Genomic DNA, 21332 nt, shown 5'->3' on the forward strand with positions numbered 1-21332 from the left:
AATGTGTTATTGATCGGAAAAAATACTGAGCTATAGCGAAAAATAGATTTTATTCCTGAAGAAGCTGAACTTCGTCTAATGTCTGGAGACAAATGGCGGTTTCTCTTCTGTGTTTCAAGCTATAGTCCTCTACATAGTTTATGTTTAAGTTCTATTTTGAAGCAGATTTTCATGGACAAGCAAAGATAGATTTCTATGAATAAAGTCATAAATTAAAGCCTCAATGAGCTGCTTTATGGAGGACTGAGTCAAAGTGAATTCAGGTCCTTTTACCTTTTACCTCCTCTCTGGAGGAAACATGTTATTATCAGCTAAACATATCTCCTTCCTCTGCTTGTTTCGCTCTTGCAGAGGAACAACAATGCATCCCAATGCATCTGACACCAGCTACAAATTTCCTGTACATACTGTAAACAGTTCCTACTTTTCCATCATGCGCACAGATTGAAAATCATCTAACTTCATTGTTTTCACCTGCATGCAAACACACACGCGCTGCACACGATAATCAACAATTAAACCTTAAAGCAGGAATGATACAGTCACCAGTTCATTCTACTCGTTAGGTGTAATAAAGTGCTGTGAGTTTAAATATTTCTGTGTTATTTTTGTCTGTGTAGAGCCTTTTAATGAGGACTAAAACAAATGACACATGAAACATTTTGTAATAAGTTCGAAACAAATCACTGAACAGAACCTTCTTGCTGTGACACATCAGTGCTACACAGAAATAAACCAGTCACGTGGAAAAAGTAAGAAAATTTTAACAAAGTGACAGATGAAGCCTGATGAGTGGAGTGAAATCATTCCACTGTAAGAAAATCCTCCACAGATAGATAGATAGATAGATAGATAGATAGATAGATAGATAGATAGATAGATAGATAGATAGATAGATAGATAGATAGATAGATAGATAGATGTTTGTTGAGTCATGGCATGTCATGTTTGTTATGAGTGTTCATGAGTGACATAGATTTCAGTCCGTGTATGTTTTGATCATTAGGTTTTCTGTTAAGAAATAGACATTAAAAAGCAGAAAATGAGCAGTTATTTGATTTTAATTTTAAAATTCAAGAACTAAAATTGAAATTCAAGGCATTTTTTCTTTTTCGACGTCGAGAATGGATAAACAAAACTTTAAAAACCGTCCGATTTTCATTTTTTGTTTCTAAAAACAAGTCGTTAGAAGACAGAAACAAAACTAGCTCACGTCAGAGTAAGACTCCAAAGACATTTAGCCTGGGTTATCTAGGGAAACCACATAGCAGTCATATATTTGGGCACCGTCCTCATACACCGTGCTCTTACTTTGAAAATGGCAACTTCCGCTTTCAAAACCTGCGCTTTTTTGTTTCTATCTTCTAACGATTTAATTTTAGTTTTTAGAAATAGAAAATTGAAACAAGCGTTTTTTAAAGTTTTGTTAATCCGTTCTCGACCCGAAAAAGAAAAATGCCTTGAATTTTAATTTTAATTTTTGAATTTCAACATGAAAATCAAATAACCACTAATTTTTTGTTTTTTTAACATCCTTTTCTGAACAGAAAATACAATGACCGAAACACACATGGACCGATTTCAAACGACTTGTTGTGCAGGTGCAAGTGTTGCTGTGCTCTGGTTCTCTCTGAACGGCAGTAGAACAGTTATTTTACTGACTATTTGTGTGCAAAGAGGGAGAACAGTGTTTTACTTACGACTGGTTCTCTGGTCTGGTTGGAAGCATGGCTGTCCTCTTGGTCTCTGTCAGAGTCTGAAACAAACAAATAAAAATATACAGGAACTTAGAGGTAATCTTATGTAGCAAACTGCAACAAGTGCATTAACTCTATAGTTTTATCTTCATTTATATTAATAAAAATGATAATATAAGTCTTGTCAGGCAGTGTCAAGAATGGGATTTATTCAATGGATCCTGCAGATTCCTGCAGATGAAAGTATATAATGGGTAAATAAAACTGTCCAATATCCTCACATTCATTCAAACAGTGCTACAAGTGATTTTATTTTTGCAGAATGTCCTGTTGTTCAGTTGCTCCCTATGTCACCTGATGTATGATTTTGCATCTCGATGAAAGATAGAAAGAAAGGTCCAGTTTACTGTTCTACGAGTTATAATATTAAATTATATAAATGGAAACACTTGAAATGTTTATGTAAATGTTGTTTCAGTGGACATTTGATTACATAAAGTACCATCCATACAGAGGAGGACTCCAGCCACCACCAGGACTCCTCCCACATGCCATCAAAACATAACGGTGTCATATGACGGTAAATTAGACCCAGTAGCATTCATACAGAAACGTAATGTCAGGAATTCATGTCAGGCCTGAGCATATGGACTTAGAGGGTCTGATATAGTGTCGTGTCCGTCAGTCTGAAGCTCCGAGCGGTCTTTACATTCTTTCCATAGTCTCAGTCATTCCTCTGCACCGAGCCCAATATATCTGCACACACTCTCCATTCACACTTTTAATTAACTGTGTGGTCGATACAGGATTAAAGTGAAGCCTTGTCAACAATAAACCCTTTTTTGTTTTGTTTTGTTTTGTTTTAGAGCTTAAAGAGATTTCGGTAAAATCTTCTGCTACTGAGATCACATCAAGACACAAGTTGATCTTTAATAATGAAAAATATAAAGAAGGGGAAAAAATAGAGCAGCTATTTGAGTCATGACACAAGAAACCAGCAGGAAATTCCAAAACTGCAAAGAGCGTAAATCAGTCCATCTCGTCTCAGGAGTCGCTCTGAGGTATTTCACTGCTGAGCTTGCTGCCAAACGATGCTGCAGAGATGAGCGAGTTAAACCTCTGACTGTCTGTAAACATGCAATTTCTTTTGTTTATTTGTGCCGTTTGCAATTGCACGTTCCTAACTTTCATTCATGAGCATCCGCCTTCCAGCAGAAGAGAGAATTTCCCACTGATTTCTGTAATCGGTGCAAGCAGATACTGTAAAGCAGAACAGAATACGACTCAACTGTAACCAGATACCATGGTTTGCTTCCAGGTGCTTTGATGCAGACCTGTGAGGCTGCCAACCTGACAACTTTCTTTTACACAAATTTGATATTCAGCCATTACAGAGAGCTCTGAAAGCAGAAGTCAGGAGGGACCAATGAAGTGTTGCACGTCCAAGAAAAACAAGACACTGTACATCAGAATGCAGGGCTCTCAAGTCGCACACGCGTTTCAATAAGTTCAAACGTGATAAAACTCGCTGCACATAAACTTTAAAAGGGATTAATAATCTATGAACACATGAGCCGAAGGCAGGCTGCTCTGCCTCAATCAGCAACCAATCAGAAAATAGCATTTGTCGTTGCCAGGTAAAATAGGAGCGCCCTAATTTTTATTTACAATAGTTGCTTATTACAGTCTAGGAACTATGCAGGATATTTGCTTTTGAATCATGATGGGTTATCTTTAAACTGAACCCCGACTCCCAGTAAAAAAAAAAAAATCTCACTCCAAGATAAATTCAAGACTTGAGAGCCCTGGAATGTTTGGAGATGACAAAACTCTTTCATACCTCTACCGTTTATCCAGGGGAGACACCGGGACTGTTTTTGAGAAGTGATAAGACTGAACTGAAGAGTTAGTTGAATGTGCAGAAGCTCATTCACTTAGTTTCCTGTCAGAGAGGCCCCAGCCAGAAATCTCATTCCCCACGGTCCTGCCTTCATGTGATCACTTTTTTAACTGCACTCACGACTGTGTGTGTGTGTGTGTGTGTGTGTGTGTGAGGGCGTGGATGTCGTGCCTCTTCGGGTGGGTTGGAGGTATCCAGTGTCCCTTAGGTCACAAGAACACATAACACGCATTCACCGCTGTCCAGCCGTCAGCGTATCGCTCAGAGGGCAGGAGGGACGGGCAGTAATAGAAGAGAACAACTTTTGGACCGACGCACATTTCATACAGTGATACGATCTTAATGATGAGAACAGAGACATCAAAAGCATCCCTGAGTCCCTGGTAACTCACCACAGATGATAAATAACACATTACATTTGCTGAATGAATTTTTTACGTTAAGATCCAGGACTTCTATGTATTATTTTTGACATTTTATCAGGTACAGCAGCAACAACAGGTGCAGCCCCTGTGGTGTGTAGGAGGCATTTAGATTATAAATTACGTGACATTGTCGCCATTTTTTAGTTGATATTGGCAGAAAATGTATATTTCCCATCATCAAAGTCGTGGTTTTCATTGCAAAGCGTTTAGATATAAATGCATTATATGTATGAAGACGGTTTTGCACCTGACAGCGGCTCTAAACTACAGCTCCGTGCTGCAGACAAGCAGCAGCAGGTGGAGGAGGTGGCACTCCCTGGACGGAGCGGAGGAATGGAGGGATGGCGGAGGAGGAAGAGGAGGAGGAGGAGGAGGAGGAGGAGGTGAAAATTTGAAATGCCTCACAGCCCAGTCTTATTATAGGTCAGACTCACATCTGCGGGCCTCCACTTGCCCGACAACCGCTCCGGTCCATGTAGGTGTCGAGCAGTGAATTGTGAGCGGCTGCAGGAATTTCTCTTATTATTTCAGATTAAATTCAGTCAAATGACGTGCATTTTCAAAAACGTCCGCAGCGATAAGACAATAACTATAAATTCCATACCTGGTGAATTGATTTTGTTTTTTTTTTTTAATATAAATTTTCACAGTGTAATTTTCAGCTTTATCCACTATCTTATTTTCCTAATCTGCTTCATTAGAGTACCCAATAGTTTCATCTTTCTTCAAGGGAGTCAGTAATAAATGTGATATTTAGACACGTTGAGACATAATTAGTTAAACAGTTCCCTCTTATTAGCAGTGAGCGTGCAGCCCTCCTCTCATTTCTCCTCTCTGCTGTTGCCTTCACAACCATCTAATATTGATGCAGACACTGGGGTAAAAAAAATAAATAATAACTGAGAAATGGAAATTGTGTTTTAAATGAGTTGATGTTTTAATGGCTTTGATTTGAGCAGAGAGCATCTCAGTCTCACTACAGAGGGATGAAGGAATGGAATTCATTACCACCAATATAAACCAATTCAAAGTATTAACAAAACAGTATCTATCGCAAAACGGTATCTATCATGTGTCTATTAAATGTGGGATGTTCGGTTTTATGTTTATGTAACTGTTGTGTTTCTTAATAACTACATTGTGTTTTTGTTTATATTTTGATACGTTTGTTATGTTGTATGTATTTTTATCTGGCATGGACCCCAAAAAGAGTAGCAGTTGCCTAACGCAGTGGTTTTAACTCAACTCAACTTATACCTTAATATTCTAACTCTAAATTGCAAAATTTACATCGTAACATGTAATATTAGTTATTATTACTATTTTTACAGTATTTGTTTACAGTTAGGACACATTCGCCTTGCTTCGTAAATTTAAGCTCCATCTTTTAAGACAACAGTGACTTTGATGGAAAAAAATAAAAAAACATTGGCTTAGATGATGCCTTCCCAGTGCCCCCCCCCCCCCCCCCCCATCTAAACCGATCAATGCAAGAGTCCGTTGGAACGAAGACTTTGATGTCAATAACTAGTAAAAACTATTAAATGCATCCAGAATGCAAACAAACAGCAGCAGCAAGTGAACACAACCTTCCTTGCATACAACTACACTGCTACACTGCTATGCGGAGACTCCTGCAAATGTGGCTGCTAACGTGCAGTCAGAGCTGTTTCTGCCTGACAGCTGCCACCATGAGCTTTAAATCTGAGGAGAAACTAGAAAGTTCTCCTTGGTGCTTTCTGCCTCTCTGTAGTTTGTCTGGGAGGAGCTGGATTAAGACGTCAGATTTAATAAATTGTTGAAACGAGAGCTTAAACATCTGACGGCTCTTTATAGCTCCAGCTCCGTGTTTGTGCAAAAAGCCTCTTTGCCAGTTGTACATGTAGTTCATGTGTATGTGTGTGCATGTGTGTTTTTAACGCTGGGATTAGGTACATTTAAATGGTCGCAGCTAGAAACCTGCAAGCATTTCTGTTTTGGTGCAGGTTGGTGAGTGGAGCTAAATGGAGCAGAGATTTACTGGATGCTACTTGTTCTATGTTTATAATGTAGCGGGAACATCATGACCACCGTCTGATTCTCAAAACCTCTGTCACCCACCCACCCACCATGTTCACCCACTAGAACGTGCGGTCCCTCCTACAAATATAGACACTGGTACAAGGAAGTTTTAGGAAGAAGCCTTTATGGGGTCAGTAAACACAACACTTATGTTTAATTTTAGGAAAGGTGCAGAAGTTCCAACCATGATCAAAAGTGGTTGGACTATATATTGACTCAAAAGCTTTGTGGACACTATGTCTTGACCCACAGACGCCCTGGTACTACCTTTATTATCACAGCAATGGGCCCTGTTGATGCTCAGAAAAACTATATTTACAGCATTTTGGACATTTTTCATGCTTCAGAATTTTGTCGTTTTGGACTATTAGACCATTTTTCTGTATTCTTGGACTTTTATTTGTTCAGTTTGGGCTGTTAAAGTACGTTCTTCGTGTTTCACTTTGAAAATACTGATGTGATTGTTTGCGCCACCCGCACTGCTTTCATCTCACCAGCCTTTGTGTCTGTATATAATGTCTGTGTATAATCCCGTCTCTCCCTCCTCTCATTTGCCAGTTTGTCGTCAGTTATCCACGGGTTTGTTTGGTGAACGTTTAACTTGTTTATTCCTGTTTATTTCTGGATGTCCTCCCGTGTGTCTCCTCGCTGTGTTTCGTCTGTCTCCTGACTCCACGTGTCTTGAGTTTTGTTTCCATTTGTTGCATTTATTTGGATTAATAGTAGGTTTACTTAGTAGTAAGTTCCCCTTTTGATTCCTTCGCCCTTCGTGTGTCTTGCATTGAGTTCCTCTCTTCTCCTGCTACACGTGACACTTTCCAAGCAGAGGTTAAGAGAAAGAGGCCTAGGATTAAAGAGGTTTTAACTAGGCATAAGTTCTGGAGTCGATTTCATTTGCATCTGGAAGCCGTTGCACAACACATTAAAACCAAGCCTGACCTTTTACCTGCTTTACTGATAAGTGTCGAAAAGCGGTCGTAGGTCTTGCACGTTAAATCCTTGTTCATGATGTGAACATTCAATACGTTAAGTTAAAATAAATAATGAAAAAAGTACGTCCAAACATATGGAGCCGACTGTGAATGACAGAACATGTTGTTTCCCAGTGTCCGTCCTAAACAACCAATGTGACAATGCAAAGATCGACCCGTGACCCGTCTCCATGTAAACATTTAACCATCTGCATTCGTCACCGCTGAGCCGTTTCCTCACTCGTGTTCCTGTTTTCAGAATAAGTTTCTCCACCTCTGCAGTATTTCGTCCTGCCTGTGCTCGCGGTCAAATTGCTTTGATGTTGTGACTCTCTGGCACAATTACAGCTCAATATAAATGACAAACAAATGACCAGCATTGTTTCTGTGCCGCAGACCGTCTCTTCTAAACATGAGACGAGCAGCAGCAGCGATCTCTTAAACGCGTCCAGACATCTACGAATGCGACGGTGTGACGTGAGCCGCATAGCTTTTTCTTGTCCCGCTTTGACTTCCAGCAGCAGCCTCATGAACCCGACCCTGCTGCTCTAATCCTGCTCTGAGGCCACTCTAAGCCTATTAGAGGTGGACAAGGTAGTGACGGTATAGTTGGCTGAATCTGCTCTTTAAAAAGTTGATAATATTTCTTTGCAGCAGCAGCAGCAGCAGCAGCAGCAATGCAGCACATGACAGACAGCTGAGGATGTGGTCGTGACTTATTTCTAGGCCCAGGTATTATCAGCAGGGGCCAAAGATAGACAAAAATATTTTTTTTTTTTCTCTCCTCACGCTCTTACATAAGAGTTCGTACACATACCACATTCATAGGAAATACCGCCAACACGTTTTCACAATTGGTGGCAGCATGAGTAGATAAACCTAGCCAGAGCTAATGTTAGGACAATCACAAGACCAGAGGAGGGAAGCAGGTTCTATTCCAGACACCAGACGGACTGTGAAATACTTCAGAAATGGAGGCCGAAGAATTGACCCTAAAAGTGTCTGAAAAGTGAAAAGACATGTGGGTTGGAAATCTGAGTCTAACTTTATGATGTAAAGCAGAAAAGGAGAGAGAAGTGCTCCACTCGTGCAGGAACACATTTCATTGATTTTCTTTCATTTTTCAGTAAAAGGAAACAAAAAAACAAATGAACCACCATCCAAACTTGGTCATGGTTGTCGTCACGTCTCCGTGGCAACCACTGCCAGCGACTCCACAATAAATAAATCCTATTTTTTCCCCAACATGCAAAGAAAGGTGAAAAGATTTTCTGTTTTGTTTTGTTTTTTTTTTTTTCATGAAGGACTCTGTGTTGGTAACCGCAGTGTTTACAGGGAGGTCTGTGTAGCATCCACACTAACAAGAACACTGGAAAGACACTGGGCTATATTTAAAGGTCTGTTTATTTGTCCTGACAAGTACAAGTCAAGTACAAGTACAAGTGTCTTTTTAATGGAAAGTCTGCGTTACATATCAGATCAGAGCTTAAAAAGAAGCATTTGAAGAAAAGATGCTATTGGTTGCATTATGGGAAATGTGTGCTATAAAAGAGTGAGAGGACGTCTCTGACTGTGCTGCTTTAGCACCCTATAAATGTAATGTAAAATCTTTGTGCAGGAAGTCAATGTGTCTAGGCTGGAACTGAACTTGCACCGCTGCGATGACGGCTATAACTTCAGTTTGCAAGGCGTATACTCAAGCAGAGGTGCGCCAAATAAACACGGTATCAACTGAAGGCACCACAAATTAAATTCTTCAGCTTTGTTCCAACACATCCAACAACAGACCCCTTCATGGCCTAAACCATAGTGACGCCACTATGTTAGCTGGAGGCGAAACAGAGGGAAGCTTGAGGCGAACACTGTCAACCACAAAAATTGCTGTATTTTTTGGTGCCAAAACTGAAAAAGCAAAAACGCTGCCAGTCATAGCAGACTTTGATTTAATCCTTTCGATTAAAAGAAAGGATTGGAGTGAGACAATCATCAACAACTCTCTGTTTGCAGCGCTCACTTGACACTAATACATCATCATTTTCAGCCTGGACACCTTAATTGCTTGGACTAAATTGAGACTGAAATAACATTAAGTTAATCATTATTTGGAGGCTTCTTGATATTTGCTAATGCTAATGATAATAGCAAGCTAACGTTAGTTATGTTTCAGGGTCCAAGCTGAAGCTGCATTTACTACGTTACCCTCCACAGTGGTTCCACTTAGTTCTTGTAATATATTTGTAACTTTGTCTCAGGGAGTGAGTGTATTAGTATATTCTCTAAAATATGCGTTTTCTTGGTCCATTCTTCCCAAAACAGTCTGTTGAAGTATGCTAACCACCGTTTACAAGCTATAGTGTTTGAGACGTTTTGCCTCCAGTTAAGCCCCGCCCCTCATCACACTGTTTACAAACTGTGAAGGGGTCTATACTGATGTTTAATTCTCATAATGTAGTGACAGGCCAGAAGAGGTCAGAAAATATTAATTTATTCATTATATTTTGCATACATACACCTTTAATAATTAAAAAAAAATTGATTATCTGTTTTGGAAACTTGAAACCCGGAGCCTTAAGGGAGAAATAAGGTTCATCAGGTGAATGTACGAACACATTAATAACTTTTCCAGAAGACAGAGAGGAGAAGAAACTTTGGCTCACTTTAGATAAAATCACCCACAAGCCATTCAAGATAAGTTAGATAGATCCCAGCATGTTTCCTCCCCCTTTGAGACATCAGATGGACAAAACAAGACACACCCACAGGCGTCAGCCTCTGGGCAGGAAATGCCTCCATGTCAACAGGAAACAGAGATATTTTTGACAGATTGACTTGGCACGTGGTGAGAGGAACTCTGGTTGTTTTGGGATAAAACATAGCAACAAACTAGCCGTGTCTTAGAGTTTAGGGGATGATGAATAGGTTCCAGCTGAATGTCAGGATATTTAACGTTATCTGCTCTGCATTCGTTTGTTTATACGAGTCTTCCTTCCTTCCTGTAAAATCCTCTCCGCTCTCAGAGGGAAGTTCACCGGCGAATGTTCGTCAGCCGGTGTTTCCTCGTGAGGTCTTCCTCCTCCTGAGCCGCCCAGCTAACTTTTGACCCTACTTGACCCCCAGAGATGCTGGTCTCAAACGGACCCCACCCACAACCACAACCACCACCCAAAGTCAGTCGCCAGGAAACTCTTATCAACATCCATCATTTCATTTTTGACGTCAGCTCACGGACACACACACACACACACACAAATTATACCTGCTGCTTTTTTGGGGGGGGGTTTCGTCACATCTTCCACACAGACATGTTGTCTAGAAATAAAATTTGCTCTGATTTCACTGTAAATTATTAAAATAATGGATGAATTACAACAATAATGAGTCAGAAGATCAGAAAGATGAATGCTCCTGAACTTGATTAATATGGTTTTATATTATGGTTTTATATTATTCCTACGTTGTTTTATGGACTTTCTATGATTTAACTTCAGCACTTTCATAAAAGCAAAGTAAATAATCGCTAGTAAATAAGTTCATGCTTGTTTCATATATGGGGACATGTTTTGGCAGCAAATGCACAAATAAATAAGTCGTTTTACTACAAATTAAATTGATGATCTTGTAAAATCAGAATGACACATTCAGAAAGTCCAGTGCATTGTGTCATTGTGTAAGCCAGTGTCTCCCATGTGTTGATGATCCCCCCATCACAAAGCGGGTGTGTTTTGGCTCCAGGACCACTGTACCCACTTTGAGCCGTCGTACATACCAGGCTGGAGGGGGGGGCGAGCTGCTCAGTGGTGGAGCAGGACCTGGGGGCCAAACAGATCCTATGACCACCACACTGCAGCTGTCGCTGGTGTGTTACATTAAGACAGGGACTGCCACCAGCTGCTCTGACAGCTCCGCTTATCGACGTTAAAACGCTCCGAGTTGAGTCGAGTTTTGTTTTCAGAATAAATAATGTTGTTGTAACCTGAAGGATTGAGTCACGTTGTTCACTGACAGCTTTAAATGAGCAGGAAACGCTTTGACGTGTTCCCCCCATGCAACACTGAAGGGAAAATAATAAGCATAACCTCCACACTATTTTATTTTTTAAAGCAAATTGCAGTTTACATGCTTTTAATTAAATGTTTTAAAAGTATTTGTTGTGGGCTGATGGAGACCCCACCCACCTGGCACAGCCACCGGTTTAAATAAAGACTCAGAGTAATGTCCAAGTATTATTTGACCCCGGTCTGATTACAAAACACTCTTCTAAAAACTCGTAGTGACTTGTCACGCTGCAAATAGTTACCATAAACCTCAGTGAATACTTGAGTGTTTGTAACCAGCAGCTGACATGTTGGAATAAACACAAGCGGCAGCTGTCTCACTGAAACCGTCTTTGCGTCTAAACAGCGCACTATTGTTATTCTCTCCAAAGTCAGCAGTGTGGAGTCTGCAGGCTGCTCCATAAACTATTCTGCACAGCTCCCAGCAGCTCCTCTGCTGCCAAGTGTTAAATCGACATTTCAGAAAAATAAAACAAGTTTCCAGGCTGATATAAAAATGGAATTAAACAGACGTTGGATGCAGCCGCAGGGCGACAAAAGCGTAGCTGCAGGAGATGCGCCGACACCGACGCCGTTCCATGAAGCTGCGTTAAACTGTGACTTAAAGAGACACCTGCTTCCCTCTCTGCTCTGACCAGCCGTGAGCCACAACCTACAGCAACACCCTGCTGCTCTGCACCATCATCTCAGAGACTTCATTAAACCACATCCACCCTGCCTACCTTAATTTTCAGCCTCGGCGCGTCTCCTCCAGCGGTTCAAAGGTGACAGACCTCCACCTGCAGCAGCAGCAGCAACAGAGTTTCAATCTCAGCCTCTTTTCTGGTCTTGCTCTGACTCTGACTCTGTCTCTCTCACAGTCACGTCCTGGCCTCACTTCCTTCACTTGTTGTCTGTGTTTATCTTTTAATCTTTTTCCTCTCCTTCTCTCTCAAGCCTGAAACCTTTGCCCCTTGCCACCAGCCAGCCTGTTGCTCCCCTCACTGAACCACCAGGCCTGGCCCCGAACCCATGGCATCTCCAGGAGGGATGCAACCGACTAACTGATTGGCCGGAGGGCAGAGAGATGCCCCCATATTAGGGCGGTAAGAGGCGGGGGCAGCTCGACTATTATGAAGGAGGGAGGAGAAGAAGATAACAAAGTTTATGACATAGTAGACCGTCTGTACGAGTAGTGAGACCGGGGAGTCTAGTGCGTCTCTGTGTCTCAGATGCCTGCTGCATGTTGTCACAGAAAACCTGCAAAGTAGTTTTATGTTTAATGAAATCCATCACTTAAAGGAGATGTTTTTACGGGTTTTTAAGTGTCCCAATGGCAGCCTGAAATGGAGGAGCGTTCACATCTAAACACTGCATTATTTTTTAATGATCTGAGGCTGCAAGCTTGCAGGACTTCAGTACAATTATCAAGAAAATGACAAGTTCTCTACAGCGTTTCTAAAACACATGTTACAGGATTGAAAAGTAAAAGTTCAAAGGTCAGTCTCTCTACTCTGGATAACTCTCATTCTTGTATACTGCTGAGTTTAATATGCATGTTTGCAGAAATATGTAGTAAGGAAAAGATTTACAGTCGAGCCAATATTAACCAGAAAACAATCTGTCTTTACTTTCAGTGAATGTCTGCACGACTCCTCCAACAACTGATGCTGGGAAGTTATTTTTACCCTAAATGGCTGAAAATAGGATCAGGAGGCCTTGGATCTAGTTTTAGAGACAGTGTGATGTATTTCAGGGCCACAGCTGCTGTTTTGAGTTGAATGTTATGTGTGTAGATATATATATAAATATATGTGTGTGTCTGTATTTACAGATGATTTGTCGTAAAGCAGCCGGAGGCTGTGAGGCGGTTTATTCTATGCTGCATGGTGAGTAAAAACCGCCAACCACAAGCTAAAGTATTACTCATAGCAGTCTGAGTCTTTGTTGATCCCTGTGGCTAAATTCTCCACGGAGCTCTGCCACACTGCGCCGCCTGCGATTCTGAACTCGAGGGGCTTCGTTCTTAAGTCTGAAACTCAAATATCACAGCGGTGGAGCTCAAACCACTTTACAGATCCACAACCACATGTAAACTGATCACACAGCACCAAGAGAGAAGAGCCAAAGCTAAACAAGAGCTCACGTTAACTACTTTGGAATTAGGTGGAATAATTCAGCTACAGGGAAACAGTTTAAATGGACCTAGAAAGCAAATCTGAAGCACAGACTCTCCTCCTAAATTATTGTTAATCGGTGCCAAATTTATTCAACGATAAGAGTTTGGAGACGGATGCAACAACAGATGAGTGAAAGTTGATCAATTAAAACGTTTACTGATGCTGATTTCACTGGACTTCACTCCTGATTCACACTCATTCAAAATTAAAAATCCAATCAATGTCCAGACAGTGGATGGGAACAGTAATGTTCTGCACATATACTTAAAAGTCAGTGCTTCCAATGTTTCTCATTCACACAAACACTCAGACCAGAAGAAGTTTCAGTGTTTCACCACCAACCCTGATCTCTCATTCAGGAAATATTGATTTTTTATGTTTCTATTCATCTAATGGAATAGCTAAATATTATTTCTATTAAATAAAGAAATGTACACCTTGTATATTGCTGCTTTAGCCTGCTAGCTGTGTTACCACTTCCTGTCACACCTGCTCTTTGTCTCAGATAAAATACTAGCTGCAACTTCAAGGTAGATAACAAGACGTCTGAATTTGTATGAGGAGCTACATTTTTCCTTTTGGACTTTTTTTTTTTTTTCATATCAAAGACTTAGCATATTAATGAAAAATTATTTCTGTCGTTACAGGTTCATGTTTAAGCGTTGCAGGCCCTGCATACCTGTGGAAAAATAAATGCTCAGGCGTTTTCACTTGTTAGCCTTTTTCTATGGACTGTGACCTCCATCAATTAAGACTCACACACATCCTTGTAAAATGTAGACTTTGTATTGCAAAACCTTTCTTCTACACTTGTATTTGAAGGCAACGTGTGGCTGCGTAAAACTTTTGTTGTCCCCCACCTGTTCTGTCAAACTGAGCAGATGACGCCCCATGCATTTGTGAAATACTGCATTGAGAATCACTCTAAAGTGCAATTTCTTTTAGTACAGACAAAAACAAAATACTAAAAACAAAAAAAAGGCCATTAAAACCGAATGGATCGCTTGCGACGTGTTAGTGTGTTAAATTACCGTAACTCATGGTGGTTTGCGCTATTGACAAACGTGTGACTGAACACTGGGAAGTCGTGCTTTTATCTGGAAGAACTTCGTGACATATCAGTGGTATAAACTTACTTTGTTTTTGCCAACAAATGTCGCCGTCGCCCCTCAACCTGCAGCCGACAGCAGCGGTGCGTCAACATTACCGTAATGACATCTTTGTTTTCCCGAAAGCGCAAGTTCCCAGTGTTCGGACACAATTTTGTCCATTTGTGAATTACGGTAATTCTACGGAAGAGGATTAGGGCCACTAAACAAACAAACAGAAAAATAAATAAATAAAAACAATTATACCAAATTATTTTGTTTTTTAGTTACGAGATCTGAGAATAATGTCAGAACTCAAAAACAAAACAAAACAACAAAAAAACGTTTTAGTTACGTACATATAGTTGTTGTTTGTTTTGTTTTTTAACCACAGATGGATGTTTAGGTCTTAAAGGGTTAAACCCTGACCTTTTTATTTTTTTAGACTAAATTTTTGTTGCTTCATGTCTTGATAAAACCAGCACATTTGAAAGTTCTTCGCAAACAAAACTGGCTAAAACAAGGAGCCTAATGTAAGTGACATTTATGATATTTTTGTTAGTTTTTCTTGTAAACAATAAACGAAATAAATATAATTTGTATTAGTTTGTGTCCGTCTAATGCAGCCACACCTTTTGAAACGCAAATATTTCATGATAATATCTGAGATTGTGTAAACTTTTAAGGGTGTCCGCACACTTTTTTCCACCACTGTATGTCAAAATATACGAGCATGCACTGTTTTTAAACCTCCGGAGGGTTTTCTAAACCACATTTATCTGCAGACCACTGTCCCAGAGCCACAGAGCCCCGTCCAGACCGCAGTCCTACCGATCATCAATAGGTGTCTCTGTGGTCGGCGAGCCAGGGGGAGGTGGGGACACATTGGAGGGGGAGTTGCTGTCAGAGCAAATCATGCAGCCAGCACTGTGTCAGCTAACATGGTCATTGTTGCATACCAGCTCTCACACAATGCCAGGATTTAGATCTGGGGGAGGCCTGGGTGGGTGAAACACGGGCTGGGCCAGACTAGGGGGAGGAAAGAAGGGAAGGCTTCTGTTTACATATCACCCTGGTGATAACAGACTTTTTTATTTATTTATTAATTTATTTTTTTTCTGGACTGAAGGAATGAACTTGAATAGTCTCATCGGTAAATTAAAAGCATCTTGGACCTCTTCACTTTGTGGAGACTTGGCTGTTGAAGGGTGAGGAAGGGTGAGGAAGGGTGAGGTGTGGCATCCCAGTGTAGGTCTCACCAAACCACAGCTACCAGCGACGCCCTCATCAGCGCTTAAATGGGTCAAGAAACTGGAGCAGGCTGTGTTTGTGTTGCAATAAATCATGGCTTCTCTAACAGCCTGTCCAGAAGGGGAGGTTATTAATTTCAATTTCAACTGGAAAAATACTCATTCCTGGTAGAAAGTCTCCGTGAATTATATGATTCTGATCAGCTGTTTATCACAATATCCAGTAACGGAGAATATATCACGTTTCCTGCTGGTATTTTTGCTGTTATGGCTTTGTATGTTTGTTTATCTATTATCTACCTATTTATTTTTCTCTGGGTGATGGATGGGACATATGTGGAAACACAACTTACATTCATTGTTTTGCACTGATGAAAAATGAATAAAAAAAGAATATACCATGTTTCTTTCAAACTGATTTTAAGATACCTACAGGAAATAACAAATATCTCATAAAAAAGAAAATAAAAAAATCTTGTGATATCTTTAAGAAATAATCCTAAATAAAATTGTCCTTTGGTTATTCAAGCAGATTCTTTGATAAAAATAAATAAAAGTCATAGTAACTGACTCCAACAAGACTAAATGTCTACGAACGATTTTATTCTTCTTTTATTTTGAAAAGACAATGTCTACCTCAATTTCCCCTAAGGGCTTGGGTAGTTTTGTGAAGACTTTCTATTAACATGATGCATTCCCCATCCTCTATAACTTCCTAAACATCTCAGCTAAGTGCCTAACTCTAATTGTAACCATAAACATAAACCTAATTATAGTGTTTATCCTAAAACCAAATGTTTTAACCCATAAAAAAAACCATAATGTTCATGAAACTTGAATTAAAACCATCTCAGCTAAGTACCCAACCCTGAGTTTATTGCAAGTTTTATCTTAAAGCGAAGCATTAACAGGTTTCACCTCCCAAAAAAATGGCTCCACAACGTTCAAACACTGAACAGTTGTATCATCACAGTAATTGTTTTCAGAGACACAATGGTCTCTTCCTGCCTTCCTGCCTGTGATTCCACCTGAAGTTATTAATAGATGAATGTGGGAGTGAACCAAACACCACTGTGGCCTGTGAATAGCTTTTGGATATTTAATAATTATAAAAACAAACATAATTAGCTTCAAGTAAGAGCTGGATTAAGAGTTTCTCATTGGACATTTTTCCCATTATTTCCATTAAAAAAGCTTTCTCAAGGGAACACACAATTCTTTTCTAGTCTCTTTCCTGGTAAATGCTATACTCAACTTCACTTCTATGTTTGTAATTGTGAACAGAGTCATATATTGGAGAGAGTCTGTCCAACTCAAATCATGGCGCCATGTTTGCTACATCAGAGGTTAGATTCTACAGTGTAACTCTATGGGACAGATGTCCCATGTTGAAATAAATGTTTTACTTTCACTATTAACGGGCCTATAAATGTTATGCTAACATCTGTCAATATGTAAAAGGCCCTCATTTAAATATCCCAGCGTCTACTTACTTTAAATATCTTAAATGAGTCTGTAAAATGCTTTGTAGCCCAATCACCTCATCAGTCATGGAGCTGTGTTTATCTTCTCGTCAGTCTCTGTGTTCATACATCACCGTTAAAAGTTTGAAATTACTCAGAAAAATTATAAATACTCAGAAATAGTGAAAATTAAACTAGTGTTAGTTTTGTTAGGTATTATCATTATAGCATTAGCATGCTAGCCATAATAACTTAGTAGTAACCGAGGTAAAGTTACATGTCAATTAAATTTGTCATGGTACATGGGTTTCACAGTATATATGACACTAGCTGCTATTTTTCTGAGCCTTTAGTCTAGATAACTAGCTAGCATAAGGCTAACATAAGGCTAGGTTAACTTCAAACTTCATTTGTAAAGTGGTGTTGGGTGTTTGTGAGATCAAGGTTCACATGAATGATGGTATGACTTATTTTTTTCTGTATAAAATCTTGACAAACGTCAAAGAGAGACATTGACATTTACTTCACACAATAGAGAGAAATCAGTTGACATCCAGTTCTTCCTTTTAATCTTCTGCTCCATAACTTTCTCTGTTTTTATTCACTTTTCCTGATCCTGTGCTGGAGCCGTCGGCTAAGCACTGTGGCATATTTTGACTTTTAATTTATTCTCTGTTTTTGACACTTCTCTGTGGGTGAATATTGGTTAGATGTATCCAACATGGCGCCCAGTAAACACGTGACCAGCTCAGAACCAATCAGCATAGAGGGACGGACCAGACGGTCCATTCTCTAGCTCCCCCAGACTCTCTCTAATATACGACTCTGATTGTGACTATTAATTATTTTTTATTATGTGGAAAAAAAAGTATAATTTCCCACTGTCATTTTACTTCCAGTTGTTATTAATTGACAAAATCAGCAAAAATGTTTTCCCCCATATTTTATCTAAATCTGTTGCTCACCAGGATGTAAAGACTGAATGAACACACTCAGTCCAGATTAACGTTCTGAATCTGACAGGATGAGACCTGCACAACATCCACCTTTATGTCTGTAACCATCTCTTTTGTTGTTGCTGTTTTACCTAAAACAAAAAAGTATTTTGTGTGCTAATATGCTAGCTATATATATATATATATACACACACATATATATATCAAATAGTGCTGCAGGGTTGAATTACATGCAGCATCGACACATTTTAAAGTCACTTTCTGCCTGAAATAGATGCTAATATCCAACTAGCATCTAAACGTCACAGTAAACTGTCAAAATTCAGATGTGACAGACTTTTAGTCACAGTGTGAACATCACGTAAACTAGAGCAACAGCAACAAGAACCATATCAGCATCTGGTCCACAACTCATCAGCAATCAGGTTCTTTTTCATATAGAATAATAACATATGGACAAGATGTAAGATTCAACAAAACTTAAAAGCACCCAAAGATTAGTAGACGTTTGTTTTTTTTGTTTTTTTACAGTATATATGTTTTTTTGTGTGTGTGTGGCGATTGTGTTGCTTCGTGTTGTTGAGTAGGACTGTGATTCATCCTGACCTGCATTGGAGGAGGGCGTCCAGGTGACTCTGAATATTCCACGCAGACACTCACACATGGTCCACAGCAAGGAGCCCAAGGAGGAGACGCACCGATGGAGCAGCCCACACACTCGGGGAAGCTGGGGAGCGGCAGGTGGATGTTAGAGACGAGCCGGGGGGTCGGTTTGACTGTTTGGGCCCAAAGGAGACTGAGCTGCACCGTCAGTGTGGATCACAAATAGAAAGAAAGAAAGGAAGCTAGAGAGAGAGGGGGAATGGGGGTGGAGAGGTCCTGGGGGTGGGTGGGGGGGAGAGAGGGATGGATAGATGATGGATGGATGGATGGATGGATGGGGAGCAGAGAGAGAAGGGATGGACAGAAGACAAGAGGAACTGTGTGATCGGCGTGTGCACATATCAACATATGAACTTCTACTTCTTCTGCAAACTGCCGCTGAGTGTGAAATACACATTAGATATCCATGTGTGTGTGTTTGTGTGTTTGTGCGGGCAGGGTGACACCAGCCAGATGAGGCAGGACTGAGGTGCATTAGCTGTAGTGGACAGTCAGCAGTTTGCTGCGACCCTCCATAAAGCCCTGCTCTATTGTCTGTGGCGCTGGCGGCTTTAGCTGTGTCCCAGCGGGGCCTTGTTCCTGGGCTTAGAGAGGATGGACACTGGATACCATTCAGACACAACTACAGCCAGGGCACCACGGACCAGCAGCATGAGCTTTACTTGTGGTACGGGTGTGCAAAAGCATGTCGAGAGGAAAGAAAGTATTTGTATTCGAATAAAGTTCAAAATAGGCGTTTTAGTTACACTTCTAATTTAAGACAGGATCTTTACGAAAAAGAAAATCTAAAATTAAGTATTGCTCATCAATCTGTACCACTCTTCACTGAGTGTCAGTCACTAATCAGTTGGTTGGATAAATGCCTCCTTGTGCAATAATCCATATTTTTTACTAAGATTGTGCAATAACTCATGTTCACTTGTCATATATTTTTACATATTTATATATTTATTGGACTCTGGACTCACCCTGTGCAATAGTTTTCCACAGTGCAATAGCCCCATATTCAATCGGAACACATGTTCACTTGTACTTACATTGATATGATATGTTTTCTAATTGCCTACTTATTCTACATATTGCCTAGATCGCTCTTTCTTGTGAACACTGGTGCACTTTGAGTAATTATAAAGTAAAATTAAGTAATTCTGATTCTGTTCTTTAATTATCTATTTTAATAATTATGAATGTATCTGCAGCATTGGTTGATGTTTTGCATCAATTGCAGCTAATAGAGGAGATTCAGGCTGACTAGAAAGGGCAGAACATGACTGTGATGATTATTTGGTGCTTGTGGGAGACAATAGAAGTTAGAGGTTCAATCCCCAGAATGTACCACATGCTGAAGTGTCCTTGAGCAAGATACTGAACCTCCAGTAGCTCCCATTACTTGGCACCGGTGTGAGAATGTGTGTGTGCAAATGGGAAGATGTGTCTATGACTGAAGAGTGGTTTAAGTACCAACAGGTAGAAAAGCTCAATATAAAAACAAGACCATTTGCCATTAGACAACAGTCTGAATTAGCGAGCTAATAGACGAATGCTAACACGAGAGAAACTGACTGCAGACGTCTCAATACTAATGCAACGGAATTATCTCCTGGTCTAACTCTGCTTCCTAAAAGTTATTTTCTGCCTCTGAAACCCAGTTAAGGTAAAAAAATAAATAATCCATTCGACAAAAGTAATGATGTAGTTAAATCATGTATTACGGAGTCTAGACTTTACACACTGACTCTTGAACGTCACTCAATCCATGCGCAAATATTCACTGCGGTCACATGAGGAAAGGCAGCTTTTTGATAGGATGTTTTACTTTATTTATTTAAAACAATTTGTTTCAAAATAAGTTTTTGTAAAAAAGAAAAAAGAATGTTGTTCCTGCCTTTCTGAATACGTATTCGGTTTTAGTTTAGATTCAGTCATTCCCATAAAAGGCAGTCGTTTATTGTTACAGCTTTGGGATCTGCAGCATTTGGCTTCATCGACTTGAATGTCATATTTTTAAAAAGGCTTCGTCATTTCTTCAGCGGGGACTAGAGCAGTCAGGAGGCATTTTAAACAGCTATTTGGTGAATAAGAATAAAAGAGGTTTGTTTAAGAAACGCAGAGTAGTTTTCACCTTTTTTCACTGGCTCTGTTTTAATTTCAATAGATCCCCTCATGGTCTACGTCACTGTGATGTCACAGTGTTAGCTAGAGGCAAAAAACGCAACTCAAATTCAATGTAAACATGTTTACGTTTTTTGAGGGGCGGGGCTTAGCTGGAGGCAAAACATCTCAAACACTATAGCGTGTAAACACCGGTTAGCATATTTCAACAAGAAGAATGGCTAAACCAAAGTCTGCTATGTCTGGAAGTGGTTGGTACGTGATAAAACTTCAATTTAGTGTTTTTGATTTTCCGGTTTTGGCATCAAAGATACAGCAAGACGACATTTTCATCTTGACGGTGTTCGCCTCAAGTTTCCCTCTGTTTTGCCTCCAGCTAACATTGTGAAGAGATACATGACTGAAACATTAATGCTGTTCAGTACTTAGAGTTAAGACAATACAACAGAAAAACATTTTAATGGATCCTCATCTGATGTGGCTCTGTTACTGAACATATTAGCTATCGCAGGTCAGAAACCAACAGGACCAT

General features: G+C 40.0%; 1 protein-coding gene across 1 annotated transcript in view; it reads right to left on the reverse strand.

Annotated features, from left to right (window-relative positions):
* The window catches only part of prx (periaxin), a 40827-nt gene extending 22090 nt beyond the window's left edge, over window positions 1-18737 (reverse strand). Inside the window, 2 exon segments of the mRNA XM_047593401.1 lie at window positions 1701-1756; window positions 18632-18737. Of these exon segments, the coding sequence (XP_047449357.1) occupies window positions 1701-1756; window positions 18632-18689 (114 nt within the window). The 5' untranslated portion in view covers window positions 18690-18737.
* Window positions 18738-21332: the final 2595 nt, after the last annotated feature.

This window comes from Mugil cephalus, chromosome 9 (assembly GCF_022458985.1).
Source record: "Mugil cephalus isolate CIBA_MC_2020 chromosome 9, CIBA_Mcephalus_1.1, whole genome shotgun sequence".
Taxonomy (NCBI): domain Eukaryota; kingdom Metazoa; phylum Chordata; class Actinopteri; order Mugiliformes; family Mugilidae; genus Mugil; species Mugil cephalus.